The sequence below is a fragment of the Equus asinus genome, chromosome 5 (genome assembly GCF_041296235.1).
Source record: "Equus asinus isolate D_3611 breed Donkey chromosome 5, EquAss-T2T_v2, whole genome shotgun sequence".
Lineage (NCBI taxonomy): Eukaryota > Metazoa > Chordata > Mammalia > Perissodactyla > Equidae > Equus > Equus asinus.
Genome location: NC_091794.1, coordinates 14,472,418 through 14,500,288, shown reverse-complemented (window position 1 = coordinate 14,500,288; position 27,871 = coordinate 14,472,418). Strand labels below are relative to the sequence as shown.

At 41.1% G+C, this 27,871-nt stretch overlaps 1 protein-coding gene across 1 annotated transcript in view; it reads right to left on the bottom strand.

The window, feature by feature from the left end:
• Window positions 1-1,200: 1,200 nt before the first annotated feature.
• TMPRSS7 (transmembrane serine protease 7) overlaps window positions 1,201-27,871 on the bottom strand; it is a 37,706-nt gene continuing 11,035 nt past the window's right edge. Inside the window, 11 exon segments of the mRNA XM_044769351.2 lie at window positions 1,201-2,071; window positions 3,935-4,071; window positions 5,641-5,909; window positions 7,462-7,633; window positions 9,048-9,164; window positions 9,939-10,049; window positions 12,136-12,243; window positions 14,127-14,263; window positions 17,980-18,086; window positions 24,541-24,653; window positions 26,494-26,624. Of these exon segments, the coding sequence (XP_044625286.2) occupies window positions 1,901-2,071; window positions 3,935-4,071; window positions 5,641-5,909; window positions 7,462-7,633; window positions 9,048-9,164; window positions 9,939-10,049; window positions 12,136-12,243; window positions 14,127-14,263; window positions 17,980-18,086; window positions 24,541-24,653; window positions 26,494-26,624 (1,573 nt within the window). The 3' untranslated portion in view covers window positions 1,201-1,900.

The window sequence follows — 27,871 nt, the reverse complement described above, 5'->3', positions numbered from 1 at the left end:
TCAACTCTTTCCCCACTCCTGCATGCTGAGGAACATGCTCCACTCACATTAGCACCAGCAAGTGCTTAGAGCAGTAGCTTGTACGTGTGGTTTGAAAACCCCTCTCTGATGAATCTGATGGATCAAGCCAGCCCTCCTCCTTTGATATCACAAACTCATGCAAAGATTCTGGTGCATTTTGCTGAACAGGAATTCTTCACCTTAGAAATGACCATAAGTAAAAAGTACAATTCACCTTATACCTAGGTCACAGCAATACCAGGCAAAATAAACCTAGGTTTTAAGGATTGCCAGCCTAATTTGCTCTTCTATATAGTAGATCCAGTAGCTAAGTCCCCCTTGTAAGTTAAGTGGTACACTCTGAATTGCACTATCCCGGAGCCGGTTTACTGGATCCTTAAGGACCTATTCAGACAGGTAACTAAAATGTTTTATCCTTTATCTGAGGGAAACGGTCTTTTAAGAGGAAATCAAAATATGTTCTATGAACTGGAAAATATTCACTATCTCAGGAAAATTATATCCAGATTTCAGTCTTTCTGTCTGATCTGGGAGACGACACCTGTAGCTCTCTCTCCTTTTGCAGTTACATTAAGATTTTCTGAGGTCCCATGAAAGCCATTTTCACTATTCTGGATGCTACTTAAAAATAGCATTGTTATTACTTCTTTGACTTTGTCCCAGGGAAAAGGTATTGTTAAGTCTGGCCTCTGTTAACGAAGAGATCATTCTGAGATCAAGTGTGAAAGTCTTTCAATCAAGACCCAAAACTCAATAAATATGATATATTGAGCATGTACTGTAGGTTTACAACTGTGCTAAATCTTAAAGGGCCCCGAAAATAAAAGAAAATCTTGGCCATTGGAGTATATAAAATAAACAGAAGCCAGATGATAATATTTCTGAAAAATTTCACTTCCAAAACATTCATCCAAAAATTCTCTTGTCTTTCAACTGCTGACCAACATTATTAAAATTTCCTTAAATTCCACGTAAATGCTTTCAATCTAACTATCATGATGCTTCAATCTATCATTTTAGTGAAATTACTAACCATCAGTTTTGTTGGTTGGTTGATTTGTTTCTTTGTACACAATATTTCCACGTGACATGACTGAAGAAAGTCCCCTATAATATAATTAGGCAAAATTGGATTGGAAAGCAATAATATAGATACTTCTGTCAGTAACTGAACTTAGCTTTATTAGCATTGTGAAGGAGCATATGTTGTACATGTAATTTCATGAGAACACTGAAGATCAGGCACGGTTTTTTTAATGGAATTTCTTATTTCAATAAATCAAGTTTGCCTAAATTCTTATAAATATCTATAACTGGAACAGGAACATAAAGTACGGATATCTGAGCATCTCACCCACTTATTTTCTTATTTTAGAAGCTTAGTTCATGACATTATTTAGGTTTCTTCTATTCCTGAATCACTGGCCTTTGATGCTTAAGAATGAATATAGTTGGGCCAGCCCTGTGGCACAGCGGTTAAGTGCTCACGTTCCGCTTCGGCGGCCCGGGGTTTGCCAGTTGGGATCCCAGGTGCGGACATGGCACCACGTGGCAAGCCATGCTGTGGTAGGCGTCCCACATATAAAGGAGAGGAAGATGGGCATGGATGTTAGCTTAGGGCCAGTCTCAGAAAAAAGAGGAGGATTGGCAGATGTTAGCTCAGGGCTAATGTTCCTCGGAAAAAAAAAAAAAAAGAATGAATATAGCTATATCCTTCACATGGAATAAGATACATATGAATCTCTCTGTCTTCTAATAAATACCAAATGTACAGAATCTGAAATTTGCAGAAAAATAGTGTCTCTTTTTATTTATAATTACTGCATGGTTTTTAAAGAATCTATCACATAAATCACAGTCAAAAATCCAACTTGTACGATTACAAAAGAGAAGGGACGTATTTATGAATCCAAGGAACAAAGTTTGACACCCTCGTGTAAACACCAGGAAAGTTTGGTCTTCCACATCCATGTCCCCAGCTAACAATGCCAGTCAAAATCCATTTTCCGTCACTTTTTCTTCGACAAGATAAAGGTCCACCCGAATCTCCCTACACAAGAAGACAATGTAAGTATGAAATACATTTGTCACATGATCATCAATTTTGTCATTACGTGTCTAATGGATTGTGTTCAAAACTCCCATTCTGACGGGTTTTGGCTTGGCTAATTATCATGCAGTTTGGGGAAGTGTCGAGAAATAATGTAAAACTTCTACTGTCACTTTAGAATTATTCTTCTTATCAAAAAGCTGCATTCATCACCAGAAACTTGATTCTTTAAACTAAGCGTAACATTAAAATATTCTTGCAGGGGAAACAACTCTCACATACCCCTAAACAAATAACAAACTTCATTAGTAATAATAATAAGGGCTAACATTTATTTAGTGAAAGCTATGGGCTCAGCACTGTCCTGGGTCATTTAATCCTCACAATAACCTTACAAGGCATGGTCACCTCGGGAGGCTGACCTCTACCTCAGGGCCGTGCACCTTCAGCGGTTGGCTCACAGTCCCAAGGAAAGAAGAGACCTGGTTTAGTTGAGCAGGTCCAATGAAGCAACCCTAAGGCTCACTGGCCAACAGCTGTCACAGACAAGTCACCCCCACTTGAGCGCCCCTCCTTATATCTCAACTCCACAAAAGCAAAGGCTAAAATAATTCAAAGTAAAAGGGCACATGTATATAGTGACAGATGGCAATTAGACTTTGGGAGTGAACATGATGTTGTCTTACAGAAATCGAAATATAATGATGTACAAATAAAAAATAATTCAAAGTTTAAATATAATTCCTGCAGTATTCATCGTTTAAATTATAACATCTGGATTTTTGTTTTCTTATTCTGAAGGATCAGTAAAGCTGCAACTTACTCGGGGGAAAAGATGAAAAAGCATTCAAATTTGCCCCGTATCCCACCCGTACAATTTTGAACGTGATTAGGTAAATGCTGACTACTAGAGAAACTTGGTTCTTTTTATTTTAATTATTGCTACACCAACTCTACTAAGTCTAATTTAACTTGTAAACCCTGGTGGCTCTTTGGAACAGGACTACGTAACTGACCAGTTGCAGGAAGTACCCCAAACATAGTAGCTTTAAGGTTAGAGAGATAAGGGTTCAAATCCCAGCTCAGTTATTCACTTACTAACTGTGTGACCTTGGGTAATGTACTTACCCTCTCTGTGCCCCAGTTTCCTCTTCCATAAAATGGGGTGAAAGAATGATTTGAATGAATTTATGTAAAGCATCTAGCACAGTGCTTGCCACAAAATAGGAGATCAGAAGAGAGAAATCATTATCATAATAAGATGAATTTTTGTGGCGGGGTGGCTAAGGTTGTAGAAAGGTGTGGGAAGAGCATCCACTGTCTTCTTCATCCTCTACATCATCTGTCTACTTTTGACAATCATATAGACACCTGCATAGATTGGAATCTGAGGCTCAGAGGAATGGCCTCCAAAGGTGACCTCCAATGTTATCAGTCAGGAGGCCTACAAATGAGTGTCCTCTATCACTTCTCCCACTCCTTTCCCCCAGCCTGAGTCAAAAGAGTAAGTGAATAAAACCCTTATTATTTTAGAAGGTAAATGGTTGCTGCTAAGGAATTAGGTAGTAATCCTAAAACACTATGGGTGTGTATGTGTTTTGCTTTGTTTTTTAGTTTTTGATTATAAGGAAATCATAGCAGAATGATAAATGCTGACCTCATTCTCTACATATTGGAGGAAAATACATGGGGACCAGAAAACTGAGTTTTATAGACCTAATTATTTAATCACCTTTCTCTGATCTTAGACAATTGGATTATAATCATAATCTGAATTAAAGGAAACACCTGCCCTAGTTATTTCCCAGTTGGTGTAGATTAAACATGAAAGCATTTATGGGAAGGACATGTTAGATGACTTACTCTGCAAGCATCTCTCTTGCCTGACATGACACCTGCACAGAGCATCCGCGAAGTGATGATGCCATAGGTGGAAACGCAGAGGGTTTGGTCAATGAGCTCTACCTCTGCCTGCTGCAAAACTGGGGAGCCTTTATTGTCTGGAAAACATTGTTGGAATGAGAAATCATGGTAACGATCACACTTATTCAGGGCTTTATTGGACAATTTACTCACATTATCTCCTTTTGTCTTCAAAATAATTTTTTGAGGTGAATTCTATGATGATCTCCATTTTACTGCTGAAGAAATGGAGACTAAGGAGGTTGAAGGACTTGCCCAGTGGCACAGACAACGAGCAAGTAACAGAGAAGGATTCAGACCCAAGGTCTGACTCAATCATCTGAGCCACTGCACCAAACTCCTCTGCCAGGTACCTCCTGCAGTAGGACTGTGAGTCAGCACCAGTGACTACCAATACTCGCTGGTCCCAAGGGCCCACCCCTTAAGTGGAGAAGCACAGCTAACATATGGGAGTGTCCAGGGAACATAACAGTTTGGTTATCGCCCTTTCACTTCCTTTTTACCCTGTCTGGCTAAGATGATTCAGAAAAGTAAACACACACACACTCATACTTGTAAAGGAAATGTCTCAGGACAAGTTGGTTGAGTCAACTCTTTCGTCTTGTGAGATACGTAATTAAAGCCCTGAGCACAGTCCTGGTAGGTTATAGGTGTTCAAGCAATTAGCTGCCTTCCCTCACTGGGACCCTGAGACCTTGGCAGGCCCAAACTGGTAGTGAAAATCAGGAGTTCAATAGCTAAATGAAGGCAGCGAACACTTGAGAAGCTGCCTACAATGGGTCTTTAGAGAGTATCAAAGGGTAAGCTTCAAGATTTGTGGAAAATGTGTCTGTCACAAACCCTTGGAAATGACTTCAAGGGAATCTGGGCTGACTGGAAGGTCAAGGGAAAGCATAGCACTAACCCTTGGGGAGATGTTCACAAAGCTTTGGATTCCTCCCCTCGCTATATATTTAGAATCATCTATGAATCTTAGACTGTGAAAAATGTTGACAGGGCAGATATAGGGACTTCCCTACGGTATTGTCTGACCTTTGTGCATAACAAAAAAGATGCCCCCTCTGGGTGGAGGAGTAGTAACAAGGCATCCCCTCTGAGTGGACCAATTCTAGGCTGATGCAACCTCCAGGCCTGAATGTGCAGTCTGGGGAGCTAAGGGCAGGCTGGATCCCAGCCCTCACTCTTATCCCCTGTGCCAGTTGCCCTTGTGATGGACACACTCCCATAATCCTCCAGACAGTTGTCTATGAGTTGACACAGTAGGGTGTGTTTGTGTGTGTATCCTTCTCTTCTTTATGAAAATGAATTGCTTCTTTGGATGAAAGGACACCTGAAAATAAGGAGGAATTGCCCTTCTCCAGTGAAAAACTTAGCAGACCCCTCAGAGTTTGAAGAGGGCCCATACTATCTATCCAATCCTGCCTTGTTCATAGACCCGCCCCCCCCCTTATGAAGTGGGTCCCGTTTCTTTTGCGGATAAGGGGCGAACATTATAAAACAGGAATAATAATACCCTCCTCCATCCTACCTCTCAGAGTTGTTAGAGACCATATACAGCAACACTCTCCATGGACCTAAAGCACTCCATCAGCACAAGTTCACATCATCTGGAGGGGAAGGGCATGAGCGCTCACTCAGACACACACCTGCTTCGTGCCTTCGCCCCCAGCCAGTTACCCAGCACTTCTCCCCACCGCGAACTTTCTGGCCAGCGGGAGGGATGCATATTGGCTGAATGAGCTGTTTCAGGGTCTCGGGCCAGGCGATACTGAGCTGTAGCAAGGCAATGTCGTAGTCAAAGGTCTGGCTGTTGTAGTACTCGTGGACCACAATTCTTCTCAACGGGGAGACAAACTTGGCATTGCCCTGCACATACATCCCAAGGTGAGCAGTCCATGGTGTAGGGTCTGACAGCCTAGAAGAAAGGGAATGAAGCACCAAGTCAAATGCTCAAAGGACCGTACATGGCTTGGAAACAAGCACTCCACAGAGAGCTGAGCGCTGCCGAAAGGGAGGCCTGACTTTCAGTCCTGTCATAGTCACTGGCTCTGTCTGCAGACACGGCAAGAAGCATAGCTTTTCCCAGCTTCCTTGTCTCCTCAGGGAAACCAGAGACGAAGTAAGGTGTAGTATGGGTGGAAAATGATCGCCATGTTCCAGAAAGTTCCCTCAACCTCATCCTAAGGAAATGCTGGAAATTTTGTTGCCACTGGTATTTCATGAACCACACACAGGTCAAGAGTGTCGGTAAGAAACTAATCTGGTAAATTCTTCCTATTCACGCTAACAATGGAATTTAATGAAGACAGACAGAGCCAGGAAGACAGCAATCTTGGGATCCTTTTGCCAAATTCAAATGATATGAATACCCAGATAGAGTAGAAATCAAAATGTTATAAGCAGGAATTTAATGAAATTCCTTCTTGTCCACTACCACAAGCTTTAAAGCTCATGGCTCTAACTGCTCGAGCATGACCATTCACAGAAGTACCACTCCTGTTAGTCCTTCCAGAACTCTGGTCCCGACCCCCGTGGCCCTGCACAAAGTCACCCAAGGTCTCATAGTCTCCATGTGAGGTGTCCATCTCCACCAGCACAGCAGCTGCTCTGGTGGGGTGAAGAGAATGTGGAAGCTTTGGAAGAAAATAAGGACAGAGCCCAAAGAATATAGCCCCTAATCAGCTTAGCTGACATCTCCCTGGAGAGCTGGGTGAGCTCACAGGTGGCACTGGGGACCTGGGGGGTATTCAAGTTAACACATTACTTGGAGCAGTTTCATAGCATAAAAGACTAGTGATCAAACAGAAGCATAACTACTTTGGTCATTAACATGAATCCTGACATTTCCAGAAGAAGTAAATCCTCTAATCACATAAATTCTTTGAAAGACTCCACTTGTAAAAGTTCAGAATGAGAAATCGATGATATTATTTTTGTATCTAAGATTTCAGTAGGTTCCAAATAAGGTTACATTTTAAGCAAAGTTATTTTCCAAGCTTTCCTTTTACCCTTAGCTGGAAGGTTGCCTGCCCTCTAATAATCTCGTTAGCAAGGCAGACAGAGCCCTTCCAGCTCCAACGCTAAGGACCCTTCCAGAATCCCTGTCTCACTCTAAATAGGGATCCCCATGTTCCAGCCATCCTCCAACACCCACTCTCCACACATTCCCATATTCCATATTCTCCACACATTCTCATAGATTGGCTCCCTCTCACTTGAATGCCCATCCTATTTTCTCAGCCTAGTAAAAGCCTACTGGTTCTTGATGCTTCCTTTGTGCTCTTCTTTTTTCTTTATATCAATAATACCTAAAAAGAATGTTTGGCACACAATTGGTGTCAAAGAAAACCACCAACTGAACTGATTGAAGGTCTCCGACAGGGAGCTTCTTCCCACAACTTGAGGGCGGATGTATCGTTTGTGGCCAGAGAGAGTGTCACATTAGAGTACCGATTGAGATAGCCTACCTGTTTCCATGGAAACAGTGGGCCGCAGAGAGAAGCCACTCCCTGGAGATGACTGAGGCTCCACAGTAGGCAACTCCGACAAAGTGGAGGCTGACTTGCCATGGCCAACCCCCTTCCTGCGTGTCGGTGCCCCCGATGATGCGGTGGAGGATGGAGGAACTTCCACTGCAGCCTTTAGGAGAGGAAGGGTCTTATGATTTAAAAGCAGACTTAGAAGAAAAACTGGAAGTTAAGTTGAGTTTAGAGCTGGGCTGGGCACTGACTAACCAGGTAGGCGATTTGAAACCTCCTGCTTATCTACAGAAGAGGCAATATGTGGGTGTGTCTGAACCCAGAACAACAAACCACTCCCTCCATCCTGAATGCAGGCCATGACACAATAAAGCACGTGAGGGGAGGAGGGGATATATTAGTAACAGCTGCACTGATATGAATGGCAGCCTTGGGGTTTAGGTCCTTAGATACAGAAGAAAAGTTCCAAATGTAACCGAATTAAGAGTGTCTTTGAAGTTGTGCTGATTTGAGAGAAAGCATTTGGGAGAGAATTTGTGAGTCCAAACCAAATGAAAACCTATTAAGAAAAACGAGTGATCAGAGGAATTATTTTCTGGCGTACATAGTATTGGTAGGGGTATGTAATTAACATGTTGCCACATGGTCAATTAGAGACCACATAACTAATAATAACATACGGCAGATTATAGTTCTCAGGTCATAGCTAAAGAAAGAACCAGCACTTGATATTGATCATAAGGTAAGGCACAATTAACAAAGTCATCCACTGTGATCCAGTTTCTATTAATTTCCTCATAGATTTTTTTTTGTTTTTTTGGATGTTTTTTTTGGTGAGGAAGAGTGTCACTGAGCTAATATCTGTGCCAATCCTCTATTTTGTATGTGGGATGCCACCACAGCATGGCTTGACGAGCGGTGTGTGGGTCTGCATCCGGGATCCAAACCTGTGAACCCTGAGCCGCCAAAGCTGAGTGCACAAACTTAACTACTGTGCCACTGGGCCAGCCCATCATAGAGTTTTTATTTAAGATCTCCTCCCTTGATTAAAGTTATTAGAAAGCAAAAGTTCTTGTTATAAACTTCTAGTGTTTTAATGCTTGTTATCAAGAAAAAAGACAGAATTCACTCTAGAGGTTTTTTTGGTTTTGTTTTTTGGTGAGGAAGATTGCCACTGAGCTAACATCTGTTGCCAATCTTCCTCTTTTTGCTTGAGGAAAAGTTTCCCTGAGCTAACATCTGTGCCAATCTTCATGTATTTTTGTGTGTGGGGGAAGCTGCCACAACGTGGCTGGAAGAGAGGTATATAGGTCCATGCCCGGGATCTGAACACGTGAACCCCAAGCCGCTGCAGCAGAGTGCACAAACTTAACCACTACCCCACAGGCCAGCCCCCACTCTAGAGCTTGTATTTCTGAGAAATGACTTCAGATTCAGTTCACCAATATTTACTATTCTTCCCTGGGCCTATGGAAACCTTTACCAAGGGGATTACACCAAGAAGGGAATGAAAATGAAAAACAGGCAAAGGAAGAGGAAATGCAAGGGATTGGCATGATTGTATTTCCACTCACTGCAGCCTTCTTCATCACTTCCATCTGGACAATCCACAGTCCCATCACATTTTGCATTTTGTTTCCTAAGGCAAATATCATTGCTACACTTAAAAGTTCCGTTGTTGCATGGAATGCCTGAAAGTGAACAAAAGAAGAATTTTTTCCAGCCAGAAACAGATTTGAGTGAATGACACTGAACTCCATCTGCAAAGGATGATTTGGCCATGGGATCAGTGTCTGCTGCCCCAGGAAAGATGGCAGAGGGAAATGAAGCAGCCCCACAGTGACCCGTCCCTTCATCACAGCTGAGCCACTAGAAGGCAGGCAGGTGGGAGCACCTGCTGAGAACCAACCCAACAGCCTCTCCTTTCTTCCCCTGTGGGAGGGATGCAAAGCAGTTGGCCATTTCAGTGGCTCAGGCCATGGTCTCTTTGCTACACTTTGTCTTGTTCTCCAAGAAAATTTTTGAGCAAAAATCACCACCATACTCAGTCTTTTCACACCATTGAGGGGTAAAATGGACAGACATTAGGCATTGCAGTACATTTGTTCACAACCCTGGCGGTGTGTGCTTCTGCAGGGGCTAGCATAGTACCTGGCAAGTCCCTCTGTATCAGGCGCTCAGTGTCTCTTAGTTTTGAGCAGCATTAAAAGCAAACAGCAGTGGAAATCTTCCAGTATTCACACACACATACACACGTGTACACTCCACCCCACTTAGAGTGACCACTGTCCCATGTCGTCTGGGCCTGAGAGGACTCCAGGGACAGGGGATTTTCAGTGCTAACATTGGGAAAGTCCTGGGGAAACTGGGACAAGTTGATAGCCCTAACCCAACGGAGGGATTTCGATTCTGACTTAGAGGAGTTTCACAGGAAGCGGAGCAGAGGGCAGAGGCCTCTTCCTCACTCTGAGTGCAGTTCTGTTCATCCTGGCCGTCCTCACAGTCCCTGAAGCCATCGCAGACCAGAGGACCACGTGGCCCGGAGGAGCTGGTGTTGCAGGCAGGTTGAAGAGACACTAGAATGAGAACAGACAGAAGGCTCATGAGCCTGGGACATCAGCTGGACTCTCTGATGACCCACAGCGCCCTTCGAAAGGTGCAAATGGTTAAGATGACCAAAACAAAATAAAAAGTGTGTTTTCCTCAAAACTGACCCCTCCGTGAGGAAAAGCAGATGTTTAAGCTTTGGTGTAATTCCTAACACTTTGACTTTGTCAGATCTGATTTTTGCTTTTGTGTAAATGTGTTAAACTCTGGCAGTTTGTTTATTTAATAGCAATTAAATGAATCATAAGATTTCATTTCAGGGAAAATAAAAACCATAAGCTGTTATCAAAACTGAACTTGTCTACCTTCCTAAACAAAGAGAGAGTGTCCTGAGATTGGTGATTTTGTCCTATTCATCTCTGTACCTCCATCCCTTGACCAAACAGTAGGCGCTCACCAGAGCTTTGCTGAATAGATTAGTGAATGCGAGATCTTAAAGGACAACAGCCTTGTGGTCTACGTGTAAGGAAAACTCTCTTTAAAACTATTTCATCCTGAGAGACCCATTTCCTGAATTAGGAAACACCAGTGTAAACCGATCACGATTTTGTTCTTTGCAGTATTTTCGTGAAGTGCCTGTATACCAGGGAAGGGCACAGCATGTCAGCAAGCACTCTTAGGAGCTATGATTCCTGAGATGTTTCTGAGTTTATAAAAGTTATCATTTTTTTTATCTTTTTCTGTTTTTTCAGAGGTCTCTCTTATGAGGGGCAGCAGGGAGCCTGAAATAGTTCATCAAGTCTCTGAGAATGCCTCATTGACTTCTAGAGAATAACTTTCAATACGGCGTGAGAAAAAATGATTACCAAAAAACAGTCCTTGTTATAAAGTAATAATAATGACTTTTGTTTGGAGCATGACAGCAGGGAATAATAATAATGTAAAAAACAAAAGCAACCTCAATCACTATGCAATGGTGAGTATTTACTTTCCTAAGAAATAGAAGACCCTATAGATTGAAAAGTTGAATAAACCATAAGTTAAGAGGGCTTTATTTTGCTTTGTCAATTAAAAAAAGAATGTAGAGTCACAGGTTATTTTTCATGAGTATAGTTTTTTTCACAGTTATGTTATATTCACTGTAATATTTCTCTAAGAATACGAAAGACATTAAATAGTTTCACCATCGCAATTGTATTTTAATTAATCTCTAGATCTTTAGGAGAAAGAGTTGCCAATGGTGTCATATGGTCCAGTGAACTATCCTCCCCATATTGTTCCCTGAAACTGGAGATAGATTCAGGAATTAAGTGCAGATAGTAATGAAAAACCAAGACAGATTCTCTGTCTAAAATAGGAACATCCAATACCCCAGCCGTTAGTTATTACCAATGTGATGTCGATGCACACTAGACAGGTTTAAAAAAAATTTCTTTTATTCACAACACCAGCGCTCCACAAATGAGCATGCTCAAAGAGCTTACTTCTCTACAGCTTCTGAGCTTTCTCTAGATGAAAGACCTGTGCTTTAGACTGGGGTTGTTACGTTTCAGATTGTGGTTGATTGATTGATTAGCCACAGATCCTCACTTCCTGTGGTAGTACTATGCACCCCACCCTTGCCATGGCCCCAAAGCGTGCAGAATGAAATTCCCTGCCCCTTGATTATGGCCTCAGCTATCCGACTCACCTGCACTGCTGGAAGACGACACAAGTGATGGTGTGCCAGTTCCACGCCGAGGACTTAGAAGGAACCATGTGCTTTTGCTCACCCCTCCTCTGCCTCTACCATTGCCACGGCTAGCCCACTAGCTCAATGAGGAAAAGAGCCATAAGGAGTAGACTTGACCCCAACCTGCCATGAACCAAGCTCAGGAGGACCCACTGCTTCAAGCAGAGCCATCCAGCTGAACCCAGCCTAGATCTATCAAATCTCAGACAACCCATGCACTATGACCCAGAATAAATGACTAGTATAAGCCACTGAATTTTGAGCTAGTTTGTTATGCAGCAAAAGACAACAGCTCCAAAGACCCCGGATACACACCAGCTTCAACGATGGCCCTGATAAGCTATTCATTCATAAGATAGTCATAGCAAAACTTGAATACCCACCACAGAAAAGTTCATCACTTTCGTCAAAGCAGTCATTTACTCCATCACACCGCTGGGCCTGAGGGACACACAAACCGGAGGAGCATCTGAAAGATGCGACAGGACAGGCTAGAAACAATAAAAAATAGGAAATCTTGTGTGGGTCCCCAAAAGTCACCAGACCACATTAACAAAGAAATGTGCAGTGATAAGTGGTTGAGAAGTTGGCAATACAATTTCTCCACCAAACCAAGTCGATAGGTGGGCACTGAAAGACAAAAAAGGAGAATTTAGGAGGGCGAAGAAAGCAAGCAAATCCACCAGAAGCTCTGAGTCACTGTTGTGTCCAGGTCGCAGGTGCCGTCACACTCCTACTACCTCCATCCTCGACTCGGCAATCGGGCTGCATCACAGACTTGAAGAAAGGGAAAGCTGCGAGGTCCCTCAGAGTCCAGCACACTCAGTGTGCCAACTCTAGACTCCCCAGGGAATTATAAATGGGCTTCTGATGTCTCTGAATCTTTATGATCAGACACATTACTCTGAGGAGTCTGTGCCTTTAATTACATTTTCAAGTGATCTCTGTTCCAAAATATATTAGGAACCACTGACCTTAGAAAGTTGAGCCTAGAGAATTAGTGACTGGCCTCAAAACTCATGACTCCTGCTTCCTATCTCCCAGTTCACTTCACCCAGGCTACTCATTGAAGATGCAATACTGCCTGGTCTTCAATAATTAATCCTGGGCTTATAACTAAATAAATAGAAATAATAAACCCTTCCTCCCTGCTATGGTCTGAATGTTTGCATCCCCCGCAAATTCATATGTTGAAATCCTAATGCTCAATGTGATGGTATCCTTTGGGAGGTGATTGAGTAATGAAGGCAGAGCCCTCATGAATAAGATGAATGCCTTCATAAAAGAGACGGAGAGAGCTCCCTCACCCCTTCGGCCGGGTGAGGATACAACGAGAAGTCTGCAATTCAGAGAAAGCCCTACCCCAACCATGAGGGCATTCTGACCTCATATTTCTAGCCTCCAGAACTGTGAGAAAGAAACTTGTGCACTTTATAAGCCACCTAGTTGCGGTATTACGTAATAGTAGCCTGAACGGACTAAGTCTCTCCCTTGGTACAAAAGAAGGGTGGAGAGAGCTGGTCAGGTCAACCGCTATCTTAGCGTCACACAACGGATGGAGAGCTCCTAGAAAATATTCATTGTTTGAAAAAATAAAGTGGCTTCTATTTACTTGTATCCTTGCTGGAAACTGGAACATTCTGACATTCAGAAGTGTAATATTCCGAATCCAGAAGCAGGTATTTTGGGGACTGCTAAGAAGAAAGGGTCTAAACGAGTTTTCCCTCAACTCTTGTCCTCATGGACTCCTGAGCAGTTAGTTAACACTTACCTTTCCCCTTTTAAAACGGATCGAGAATTCCCTGAGTCGCTATCTTTTCTCCCCAGCTCTAACGACTTCCCTCAGACAGTGCCTTTTCTACTGACCACTTCCTGGCCTTGCTCCAGCGCTTTTCAGTGTGAAGCTCAGCACGCTGAGGGCTGCTATTTGAACCCTCCTTGACCGACCAGCTCTCCCCATGCATCACAGGCCAAGGTGAGTCACAACTGTCACCCTTCCTTCCACCAAATGCCGGTTTAAGTCATATTTACAAAGACTTATGACTAGCAAGAAGAAAACCAAATCAAGAAATGGGCTTGCCCTATATTTCAGGAATAATGTAAGAAAACAGTTTTTAATTGTACCAATTATATTTCTTCTATAATTTAAATGATAGTGGTAATAAATACATAATTTTATAGATTATTTATTATGCATTTTGTCTATATTATATTTATTTATAATTTGTTGATGTATTATTATAAAAAATACAATAGCAAATAGCAGAAATAAAGCAGTTTTCATTCCTTAAATTTTCAAACTTTAGAGTGATACAATGTTAGCTTCCATGTAACCATTTATTAAGGTTTTCTAAGGAGCTGATCCCAGGCTTACGTTGACTGATGTTGTAACTGCCATACTCCACGAGAAGCGGCTTATCGGAAAGCCTTGAACTGCACTGAAGCTGAACATGGACGAGCGGGCGGGGCACTCGAAAAATCGTCTGATGATCCATGTAGGAGCCACAGTACCTGAGGAGACAAGGTGAGGGAGCACAGCATGAGGGTCTGTCAACTGCATTCCCATCCTCAGTGAATTCCTAATACTTTGGTCATTTGGGCTTCATCAGCGGAGACGCTCATGGCAGAGCTAAGGGGAGTCATCCATTCTATGCTGATGACCGGGACTAACTTCTGCCTCGATTTTCTCCTCTGCTAAATAAAACAATAGCAATACTACGGACTATCTGGTACCACTGCTGTCCTCACTAACACTTATAATCAGAAGAAATATGGGTTTAATTCTCCTAATCCTCTCTCTTTTTTTGGCGTAACTAGCTGTGTAACATGAATTGCCCGCAAACCTTTCTATAGATCAGAGTGGAATCCATGAGCTGGGGTTGAAAATATGCAAACAATCCCAGCAACACTTAAAGCAAAAGACAAGAATATTATTTCAATCTAAATTGGAAGCTCATGTGCACTTTAGGGCTCGTCCTTGGCAAAATTTCAAAGTGGTAATGTCTGTCTATAATATTTACCCACCCTGATTTTTCTTACTTCTCATCACCTAAGAGAAAATGTCCCTCTTGTTAGTGATTATTGTTATATGAGCACTGTGGTTGGGGGAACATGAAGTATTATCACACTGGGGGCCCGTGGTAAACTAGGATCTGCCCTGTTTGGGCAAGGCTCTTCCCAGGTGAAACCTCCAAGGTCTCAATGGGAAACAGCAGACACAAGGCTTCAGGGGGTACGTCCTCCACTGGAATCTGTGAATACCAATCACTCCAGGCCCTCAAAGCACTTGGGAATCCTCATTTTCCATGGATGAGACACTGGCGCTCAGTGGAAGGAGCACCGAGGTAACCTGTGATTTTCAGGTTCAAAGGAGAAAGGCATTCATGGATATTTCAGGAAGAATCTTTTGCAATTGGCTGAAGTTCAGGACTGATGGGCTGATAGACCAGCTCCTGGGATACGAGGAAGAGATAGCAGCTGCAGGTGGCCACCTGGCCAAGTGGAGGCCAGCGTCTGAGACCCAGCTGAAAGCCAAGTCAAGCTTTGGGGGCCAGGATCTACTCTAGGTGGTCATCTTGGGATCAGAATCCTGTGTTCTGAAAACATGATGACTGTTATCTGTGTCTCATAGTGATTTTGTTCATGCTTTCCATTAACATTTACTGGAGTTTTCCTGAAAAGATGAGCATCATGTGGATGTTAAGGAGGAATCAAGACAAAAGAGATCTTTGAATCCATGCCTGGGCTAGAGTTTAGAGAGGAATGGTATGTGATGGGGCTGGGCGCCCAGTAGCTAATGGAATGAAAGTTTTAAAAAACGGAGAGGTTTGAGAAACACAGCAAGAGTTAGTTTATGCGTACAGACATGTGACAGGTAAGACAACTGAAACATAAAAGGGTGAAGTAATTTGTTAAATTTCCGATAGAAGGAAAATAGAAGCAGGATTAGGACACAAGTTCAGTAGCACTTTCTAGCACACCATCAACCTTCCCCTCAGGAACTTTGCTTTGCAAAATATTTGTAAAAAGGCCATCCACTTCTTCAGGGTTCATGTACTGCATTCGAGCTGCCCTGAGCATACACATCCCACCGCCATGTTTGCTGAACTCAAGATTCCCAGGCTTCCTGGTGTCAGCATCACTTTTTCTTCCCTCCCCATTAAGGACCCAATGCCTTTAGCCTAACTTATCAGCAAGGTGTCAGAAATTAGCTCAATTAGAGCCTTTCCTTTTTAGATGAAAAAGCCTGATAATGGTAAGGGCTGGCATTTTAAATCCTAAGGATGCAACTAACATCAAAAGAATCTGATAGGATTTCAGCCAGCTCACAAGACAAAGTGAAGAGCTGGCCCTTCAGGGGAAGTAGGGCACAGAGCGTTCCTGGTACTGCCTGGGAGGAGACCCTGTCTGTACTTTGGCAGCAACACATTGTGGGTAGTAGTGTCACCAACTGGTTGCCCCGACGAACTCAAGGGTGGGGAAGGAAGCATTTAATAGTTTTTCCAAATTGTTTTTTCCTTTCATCGTGTTAAGGAGATGCACCAACTACCCTGAACCAGACTAAGCCTCACCATGGGAGCTATGCCTATGACCTTTGGCTTATTTTTAACGCTCAGATCTCTCCAGGAGGAGCTTGGCCTTATTACCATCCCCTGCAGTGTATGTGGAAGCTTGTTTTCCAACTGAGCCTGCACAAGCAAATACCCACCTCCCCTTTTGAATATTTATTCCCCATCTGAAATAAATGTCTCTGCTTCCCTTTGTTTGGGGACGCCATGACTCTGGAAATGATTCCTCATAGTCTCCTATTTGCTGCAAATATACGTTACTTTGTGAGATGACTAATTCTCGTGGAGAGTCTGATTTCACTCACCAGGAGGGAACCCACTTTGGTTTCAGTAACAGTAGGAGTTGTCACTTAGGGAAAAAAAATATATATATATGTCATTTTCAAAGTACAGCTTTATTTTAGGCATACAACTTTACAAAAGATTTGTAAAGATTTGTTGTCTGGACCTCTAACTAAATATCTAAAGCTTGGGATTTCTAAATATCTAAATATCTAAATTTCTAAATATCTAAAGATTTGGGATTTCTATAGCATTTATCCATCCAACATCATTTCCAACGTTATTAATCTTATCAATCATATTAATAACAGCTAATATTTTTGGTGTGTGGTATGCATCATTTCACTGAATGATTACCAAAAACAGAAAGAAAAAGCCCACCAAATTAAGCAGGAATTATTACCTCATTTTACATACTGAAAGTCAAAATAGTTAAATAATTTGTCTGAGTTAATGAAGCTACTAAATAATAGGGCTCAAATTTGAACCCAAGTCTTCTGTCTCCTACATAATAGACCCTTGATTCAAAAATACTCCCCAAAGGAGTACAAGCCATATCTTAATAATGAATCCAGGAATGCCTTTAAATCAGATAAGATCTATTCCAATGAAGACAGGACCAATGACTATTTAGCAAGTGATCTAAGAGTCTAAAGGAAATGAAAGAAGGTTGTTCAGGAAAATCATTTAGAAAGGGAAGGTTTCATTCATGGAATAACAATGAACAAAGAATTTGCAGGCAAATCCCTTCAGCTAACTTCACAAGGATTCTTATCTCAAAGTAAACTGAGAAGTTCTTCTGCTGCACAGACAGAGCAGCCTATATTCTTTAGTGTAAGACCCTTTATAACTTTAGAAGCAAATAAACAATAACAACAACTAAATAACAAATTAAGGCTGAGAGTGAGCGCCTATTAGGTCGGTCCAGGAAGCCCAGGCATCTGGATTTCCCTCAGCCTTTCTGATCAGCCTCAACCCATGTCCCAGCCTCAGGATATAGTCAGGCCAACTGGGTCTTTCCCACTGCACAGAATTGGTTAATGGTTTCTAACTTTTGGACCACCAAGACTCCTATTTACTATTTTCCTCCATAGCTCTATGGTTTGAAAGACTTTATCTGCCAAACTGCCTTTGTAAAGTATACATGTGCACATCAATAAGGTGCCCAGCAGCATAGAGCAGGGTGGAGCAAGGACTTGGGAACCAGAAGGCATGAGTTTGACTCCTGGCTTAATCACTTATGAACTGAGTGACCTTGAGCAAGTTATTTGACTCCTGTATATAATAAAGTGTAAAGTTTTTGGGGACAAGGAATCCAAGACTTTGAACCTCTGGGTAAGGCTTTTCCTCAGATTCCCCCACATGGAGATCACTTACATGTGCTCATTAATTTCCCACCATCCATGGTCACAGCCTTTCACACTCTTCTGTGTTATTGAGTAGTTATGGAACTTCAGTGCTATGCCAAGAGTTGGTAGGGGAGCCTGTGAAAAACAAATGTAAGTCAGAAAAATGCTTCAGTGGAAGGACATGTTTCAAGCAAAAATTTCCTTGCTCACTCAGAACTCATTTCCTTGGCTTGCTGTATTAAGAGCATTTTATTCTTTGTGTCGTTTGGCCTTTGGTGGGGTAGACCAGTTCCCTGAACAAACGGAGATGAGGAGGAGAGCATGATAGAGAGGAAAGTGGGCCATCTAGTGCTCAGGGAGCAGCTGTTAGGCCCCCATTTGAGCTGGATGACACAGGACACATTAGATCAGATTTCAATTTCCTTCTATTAAGTGAGCTTAACTTTGAAAACTCCCACTTGCTAATGAGTGTACACACTTTCCTCCTTCAATGACAACAATAGAGTTTATTTAAAGCACTATTCAAATTCTTTAGATAAAGGAGAAATGAATCAGCATCCTCTTCATACTAAACCTGGGTATTCCTGAAGGCAGTTACTGAGTCACCTCCAGGTCTTCTTAGAAGAGATCGAACAAGAGAAGGAGCTGCCTGTATGATACGTGCACACGTGAGCATGCACACACACACACACAAAGAGTACACCACTGACCTTTCTATGGCATCTGATGACACGCACATACGCTGTGTCTGATATGCCACTGATGTTTTACTTAAGAGAGAGTTCTTACATTTCCAGGGAATAGAATTTTAGTTTGTCCATTTTCAAGTTTTCTAATTCTCTCTTAATTAGATGAGATTATTTAGTGCTTATACTCCTTTTAATTTTTTAATTTATTAAGGACTTTGTTGTAATCAAATTTATGAATGCTTCAAGGTCATTTGAAAAAAAGAGAAATTTATGTTTGTATATCTATTACCATACTCATTATTTGTATGGTCTAATGTCCATCCTAGACTTATCTCTTGTCCCTTACTATGGCCTTCATAAACCAAGCAAAAAGAATTATAATCTCTTAGTTAAACATTGTCCATGTCTCTTTGTATTTCCTACAGGTTTTGATTTATGAGTATTAATGTCATGTCATTTGATGCATTGATAATCGTCATAATTAGATATTCATGAGGCTCACCCTTTTGAGCATCATAGCTCGCCTTTCTTTTCTCACTGAATGCTCTGAGCCCAGCATTGCTGGGCACTAAGCCTTAGCTCCCTGCTCTTTTTTTGTTTCTTTTTGCCTGGTAGGACATTGCCCATCCTTTTGTTTTCAGTGTTATTGAGTCACTTTTTTATTCACTTTGTCTTTTGAAGACAACGTACAGTTAAGTTTTAGGTAGTATTTTGTGATTCTATCCTACTCTCTTTTCCTTTTTTTAAATTGAAATATGATTGACATATAACATTATATTAGTTTCAGGTGTACAAAATCATGATTCGATATTTAGATATATTGCAAAATGATCACCACAATAAGTCTAGTTAACATCCACCACCATACAGAGTTACAAATTTTTTTCTTGTGGTGAGAACTAAAAGATCTATTTTCTAAACAACTTTCAAGTACACAATATAGTATTAGTAACTATAGTCACTTTGCTGTACATTACATGCCCAGGACTTATATATTTTATACCTAGAAGTTCGTACCTTTTGACCCCTTTCACCCATTTTGCCCACCCCCCTACCCCTTGCCTCTGGCAATCACCAATCTGTTCTCTGTATCTATGAGTTTGCTTTGGGGTTTGGAGGCGTTTCAACTCCACATATGAGTGAGATCATACAGTATTTGTTTTTCTCTGTCGTACATATTTCATTTAGCATAACGCCCTCAAGGTCCACCCATGTGGTTGCAAATGGTAAGATTTCCTTCTTTTTTATGGCTGAACAATATTCCATTATATATATATATGCTACATCTTCTTTATCCATTCATGCATTGCTAGACACTTAAGTTGCCTCCATGTCTTAGCTATTTTAAATAATGTTGCAATGAACATGGAGGTGTAGATATCTTTTCAAGTTATTATTTTCATTTCCTTTGGATAAATACTCAGAAGTGAAATTGCTGGATCACATGGTAGTTATATTTTTAGTGTCTTTTTCTTTTAATAGATGAATTTTACCTGATGATTTTTATTGTTTTGACAGACATTTGGTTTTTTAGTTATGTCACCATATTTTATAATTTCTTTATTGTGAGTGTGTGCTTCTTTCTTACATGTATTTAAATATAGTAGTCCTACCCCCTCAACCTACCTTTGAGAGGGAATGAATGGGGCACTTTATGTCTCTCATTTAAACATCACAACAACATGGATAGGCAGGTAATATGATTCCCATTTTGCGGAAGAAGAAACCAAGACTAACCAAAGATAAGTAGCTTCTTCAAGGTTAGGAAACGCAAACCAGAGATTCAAACCAGTCTTGCCTTTCTCTGGAAGATATCCTCTCCTCAGTGTATCGTGCTGCCTGGAAGCTACTGGGGGGGACTCAAGAGGAACAGGATTGTCTTATGTTCACCAAAAGCCAAGGGCTCATGGGAACACACATCAATTTTTTCCCCAGTCTTGCCATCTGATTATTTCTTCACATTAAAGAAAAAAATAGGGGCCGACCCGGTGGCGCAGCGGTTAAGTTCGCATGTTCTGCTTCTCAGCGGCCCTGGGTTCACCGGTTCGGATCCCGGGTGCGGACATGGCACTGCTTGGCATGCCATGTTGTGGTAGGCATCCCACATATAAAATAGGGGAAGATGGGCACAGACGTTAGCTCAGGGCCAGGCTTCCTCAGCAAAAAGAGGAGGACTGGCAGTAGTTAGCTCAGGGCTAATCTTCCTCAAAAAAAAAAAAAGAAAAAGAAAAAATAGGTGCAAACTGAGAGATGGTAAATATCTTAACCAATGTAAATTTTATATTCCAATGCAATCCTCCACCAAGAAGCTTCATCACACCAAAACAAAGTGGGTTTAAATGCACCACCACCCTCCAATCCACAAAGCCTCTCCACAGGGAAAGGAAATAAGTCCCCTTGCATACTGATTCCCCTGACACAGAATTGCCCACAATTCCACATTTGGACTCACATTGGACAAAAGGCACTGCTGACATTAACCTGCCCGACAAATGGAGTGATGAGGTGCAGTTTCACAAAGTATTGCAAGCTTTTTCGACAAATGAACAAAAACATAAAACTGCTAAGTACACTATTTCCTTCTATGCCCTGTATTTTCTGTTCCCATTGCCCAACCCTTGCCTCTCTTTAACCGAGTAAGAGGAAGAGTTCTCCTAATCTGGACTTGCTATGTTTAAACATTTCTCTAGCCAGTGGTGGCCACCAGATGCAGGACATGCTTTATCTCTCACTCATCCCTAACTCGCCAGCGGTTGTGTATACACAACTCAAGAACCCACCTTAGATGATCACTGGAAACTTCTGTGGCAATGATGCTTGCCACAGACGCAGGAAAGAGGGAATCAGCAGGCCCCACAGTAATGGGGCCATGTATGATGCTTATGTCTTACGTCTTGTGGACCTAACTTGGATGATGCTGTACTGACGACATCTGTGAAAAAACAATTCAAACTACTCTCCATTTTTTTTTCTAAGATTCTATAATAAAATTGATTAGTAGGAAAACAAAAACAAGGAAGGAAGAGGGAGGTAAATCTTAGCTAAGTGACTGTTATGAAACATACGGAAGCTGAACATCCTTAGGAACCCAGGAAAGGAGCGGGGTGGTGCTGAATTTATTTATGGAGGGGGCGTGATTGCATTTAATCCTACCTGGATCACTTGCTATTTGAATGGCCTCTGGCAAATGATTTGCCCCCATCTCTATTTCCTTATTTATAAAGTGTGACCAGAGTATCTCTCCTCTGTCAAAGGTATGTTTTAAAGATTAAATAAAAATACATATGTTGAAAACACTCAAGTAGTAAACAGGGTCCGGCCTGGTGGCATAGCAGTTTTAAGTTCACACACTCTGGTTCAGCGGCCTGGGGTTTGCAGATTTGGATCCCGGGCACGGACTTATACACAGCTCATCAAGCTATGCTGTGGTGGCATCCCACATACAAAATGGAGGAAGATTGGCACGGATATTAGCTCAGGGACAATCTTCTTCACAAAAAATAAAATAAAATAAGTAAAAATAAAGTACTAAACAAATGTGGACAACATATCATAAACCTCCTCCTTCCCTGCAGTCTGTAAGCCCTGTGAGAGCAGGGACTTTGTTTGCTGTAGCTGCTATGTGTGCCACATGGTGCCCGACAGTAGCAGACATCCAGTAACCCTTTGTTGAATGGATAAGAGAGCTTGGGAGAAGAATCAGATGGACTTTAACTTGGAACAAGAGTTAATCCTTCCCAGATAAATAAGACCTTAAAAACTGAGCTGAAAGTGAGTTTGCACAGGAGACTGAATGCTCTTCAATTTGGAAATCAGGCCAGGCACTAAGAAGGACTGAGGATGATAGAAATCAACTCTTGTGTCAAAAAGCTTTCATTGGGCCAGCCCTGGTGGCCTAGTTGTTAACTTCAGTGTGCTCTGCTTCAGTGGCCCAAGTATGCTTCCTGAGCACGGACCTACACCACTCATCTATCAATGACCATGCTGTGACGGTGGCTCACATACAAAATAGAGGAAGATTAGCAACAGATATTAGCTCAGGGTGACTCTTCCTCAGCAAAAAAAAAAAAAAAAAAAAAAAAGCTTTTATCATGACTTGGGTCAACATTTTTGTTACTTAAATCATCCAGTTTTTAGTCATTTTTAATAAATTCAAAGCTATTTTACAGGTGAAAAATTAGTTTTTACATGATTTCTATTCACAGAAGCATGCTCTCACACAGCTATAGATGACTAATCAAAGCCTTCCTGTCTCCCTCGGCCCACCCCCCACTCCCCCAGTGGCATGCTTTTTTCCTTATAAAGATTTCTTTTTATTCAGCATTTCTAACCCTCAACCCCTAGTGAAACAGAGAGTGAGTTGAAAATCTTATTTACACCCTGACTAAAACATAATCACAGCAACATTCGGGGATGTTCATTTTAAGTCTTACAGGTTATTGTGGAATCAACATTTATTTTGTCTCAAAGGAATTTCAAACACTTGACAGAGCTTTTGGGAATGGGGCCTTCCTTGTTCTGGAAGCAAAAAGGAGACAGCTGTGCATTTCGGAGAGATTAAAGAGACCGAGATTTGATGTCTTTCCCTCCTCTCTCTCCAGCCCCTCTCATCTTCTCTTCCCGTCTCCCTCTCTCCCACCTGAGATTCTGCTGCCCTGAGGCCTTAAGAACCTGGCAGTGAGCAAGAGTCTAGCACCTTTATGTTTTAATTATTTTGGAAATGTTTGTGATCGTGATAAAAAATAATTTAAGAATGCATGCCATCAGGACATTGACACCAAGTGCAAATTTTGGCATAATAAAATTATTAAAAATATTTGTGAATGTGCACAAGTCATATATGCAGCCAGCAAGCTCCTGCCTCAGGGCCTTTGCCTCAGCTGTTCTCTTTACCTGCCGGACTCTCATCCTAGGTATGCACAGGTTAGTTCCCTCATCTTCTGCAGGTTTCTGTGCAAATGTCCCCTTGCCCATGAGGCTTTCCCTGACCATCCTATTAAATAACAAATCCTCGACATCCTACCCTTCACACTTCCCACCCACCCAGCTACAGAGCCACCTTCCCTGCTCTATCCTTCTCCAGAGCATTGTACCACCAAGTAACATACTGCCTATATTTTACTTGTTTATTCGTTTGTCAGCTGTCTCCCTTTATTGTCTGGTAAGCCCCAGGAGAGCAGAACTTGCATGAACATGTGTCATGGATCCCAGGGTCTGGAATACTGCCTGACACATAGCAGGCATTCAGTTACATCATGTCGAATGAATACAAACTATATGCTGCTGCAGCTGACCTCTAACTGCTATGCCACACAGTACGCTCATATGTATGTGCTGAAAGAGCAAGGTGACAGCTCGCCCTATCCACGTGACACTGTAGTTGGAGAAAGAGAAACTGTTTACAGACTAGGATTTTAAAAAGAAAAGCAGAAACTCCCTGTCCAGCACCAGAGGGAGATGTACATATTTTATATAAATTTACACTCTGGTTTGCTTATATACCTGAAATATACATTGCCTAACCCGATTTATTATTTCTTTGTTATTCCTATTATAATGCTGATGATGAAGCAATTAAAAATTGATAAATGAACTCTGCCATAATAAAAGAAAAATTGTCTGATCATGTAACAAAGTCTTTGTGTTTTTTAATACAAACAAACAAAATAATAAATTGAAAAAATAAGCCTCAGTCTGCAAAGAGAAGTTAATTGGTGGGCAGAGGGTTGAGGTTTCAAGGAACTTTCATGTTCTAGACAGTATATTTCAACAAGGTTTAAATATTAAAAAATTAACTAATATTCTTTTTGTAACTGAAAAAAAAGGTAATTAAATTCAGAAATAAATTACTACTAAAAATAGGATAACACTTTTCTACCATAGTGGTAAAACTTGGCTACCTGAAATTTCCAGGTACACGTGCATTTCGGAGGATAGTAGCTTGGGTAATATGGACTTGAAATTTTCCCTTCAAAGCCAGCGATTTCTTTGACCAAAACTGTGTTTTCACACTCTGAAAAAAATATCCAGTCACACACGATGATTTGCCATTGCGAGATCACGGGAGAGACGCTGCATACATTTCTTTAACACAAATGCACACTTCCTTGATCAACAAGCTTATATATTTTTTGAAATTTAAACTAATATTTTTAAAAAGAAATAGTACCCGACAGATGTATAGCTAAACTACTTGTTCAAATTCTATATTTGCTTTCAAATCATATATTTTGACTACAGATCTATAGGATGCTATTACTTTCTTTATAAACATAGTTTAAATATATTTTTTAAAGCTTCTGAGCTTATTTGCTCAAATGGGTGAAAATTTGTTGTTGAAGAAATATACCCAGTTGACATAACAAGTTGTTCTGTTTAAATAAGACAGTCTAAATGTCTCTTCTTACTGATATGCTCATCCTTCTGCTGGAATGTACATTCTTTAAGAGTACTGATTTTTGTTTCTTTTGTTTATTGCTATTTCCCTGACACCTAGAATTATTCCTGGCATATAGTAGATGTTCAATAAATATTTGTTGACAAATTCCACTATAATATTTCTGAAATAATCATATTTTTAACCTTTGGTGTTAGAGATAATTTTCAACCCAACAACACTTCAATTAGCTAGTTCAATTTTGTTCAATAAGTCAATTTTACATTTGGTTTTGTAATAATTTTAAGGAGAAAACCTACCAAAATAAGCCACTGCCCTAAAATGTAGGTGACCCAAAGCTATCACCCCATCTGCTTCAGCCAAATCCCTTTCCTCTTCACCCCCATCTGCCATTCTGATCCCTTTGGCTTTGTTGATGCTCCTAAAGAAGTTACCAACACATGATCTGTAAGATTGGACCAGTTACAAGACAACAAATATTTTTAAAAGACTAGAGTTTCAGTGACGGCTCTTTTTATTTTGTTTTGTTTTGTTTTACCTCATCAATCCACGTCAAAAAGAAGAATGAAAGGGAGGTCAGTTTTTTCTCATTGTCTGACCTAGAAAAACCCGTGAAATCCCCTGGGTTTTGCTTCACAGGTACTTTCCACGACGGCGTTCACATGCATCACTATTAACTAGAATTCACGAAAGACAGTCTAGTGTGCTAGTTACTAAGCTGTTATCTCTCGGCTCCAGACCCACCCTTCTCAAACCACTGATCTCTTTGCCACTTGGCTTCCTGATAGGCTCTGCCAATAGGGGGCGCTAAAGGGAGACCGGAAGGCTGGAGGAGGAAGAACGGGACTTCCTGTCCGTTTCCTCTTCCTGGGAGGGTCACCCCAGCAACACTTCTTCAACCCCAAAGCTGCACTTCCTTCTGTAGCAGAGTTGAATTCTGTTAGCAGTTTCCCTAACTTCTACGTTAGTGCATCTCCCTCAAAGATAGCAGCCTCAGCTGTTTGTCACCCCCTCCTCAAAAGTCTGGATCCCAAGTCCATGGATACCTGCCTGCCTCTGGACTCAGAGACACCAACACCAGCTGAGCAGCAGCTCCACTTCAGAGATATGAGTTTCATTCCACAAACCCCTCCTCCAAGCTCTAGACTGTGTTCTGACCTCTTTCCTTTGTTGGTCCAGACCTAGGGATGGTAGTTGCTTCCTACATGTGTTACATCCATGATAGCTTACAGTTTTCTTTTTGCCTTTTGAGTTACCTTGTTAACACCTTGATAGTGAGTTAACAGTTCTTTACACTAAACTCTGTCTGTTAAAATAATATGATCTCTCTCATCTGACTGGACTCTGAGTCAGAATCTCTGACTAATTCAACTAGCATTACAGCACAGCCTCAGGAGAGATCAGACTGGAGCATCATAACAAATATTTCTAAGGGTGGCTTTTAGGGAAAACTTACTTTGTTCTGGAATGACCTCCAAATATGCCCGGATTCCTGACAGGCTCCGTATCTGAGGAGACTTCAACGTCACCAACATGAGATTATTTGTAGAAACAAATGACATTAATGTTCTTGTGGGTTCACAAATTCTGAAACCAGATAACAAAGCAACAGTAGATGAATAATAGTTTATTAAGAGGCGGGCCTCCATCCATCACTAATTCCACACATTCCTGGGCCATCCACACAGTTCTTGTGACCAGACTGCCAGTCAGGTCTTCGTCAATTAGTGGCCACAGGGCATGACAGATGGAGGAGAGTTGACTTAGGTACAGAAATTTTTGTCCAGTAAATACTGAAGAATTCTCCTCGATGGCCATCACTGGACCCTCCTTGAGGGCAAACAAGGCATAAAGGCAGGGTATTTAATGGCTAGGGTCATGGGCTCTACACTGAGAACTCTGGGTTCAAAACTCAGCTCCATCACTTAACTGGCTGAAAGACTCTGGGCAATCAACTAAATCGTCATAATGCCATTGTTCCTGCTATGAAATGGCAGTAATAATAATGGTATACTCTTCATATAGCATTGTGATGAGGATTAAATGAGATGATAACTAGATATGCCTGGAAGATTGAAAAGAAACCAATAACAATGATTGAGGAATGGGAGCCAGCCACAAACTTACTTTTCACTGCATATCTTTATATACTGTTTGAATTTTTAACATGCATCTTCATCACCAAAATATAAATAATGCATACCTACATAAAGTACTGTTACATACATCCATAAACACTGGTAAAAATAAGAAGATAATTCATGCTTTTTAGCACAGGAAGAAATAGTAAATTCTTAATAAAGCCTGTCATTATTAGGTTATCCAAATATTAAGCTTTCATAAAAAGATGTCTACTTGCAAGTAAAAAATATTAGGGTATGTATATGTACATATGTGTGTAATTACATATATATGAATGAAAGGATTTATGCAAAAATATAACAGACATTTGTTCCGCATGGTAGGATTGTAAAATAATTGATGTTGTTTTCTATGACTGACCTCATTTTCCACAATGAACACTGTGCTATTTTCATAATAAGGAAAAAATTTTTAATTGTTTTACTAATGCTATGCAATCATCATCAAACATTTATTCTCACACTCTATTGAAATAGTAGACTCCATTGGGATTGCAATAAAAGTAAAATTAAACAAAAAATCGGTTAGATTTCAGAAATATTGTCTGAAGTTCCTGCTATACTGATTTTGACAAGTGAAAAGCAAACATCGTGTCTCACAGGCGTGGCTCGGCTAACATACAGGATGCTCAATAGCGTATGGGTCAGTCTTTGACCTCATGAGTAGACGCAAAAATGGTTTAAAAAAATCCA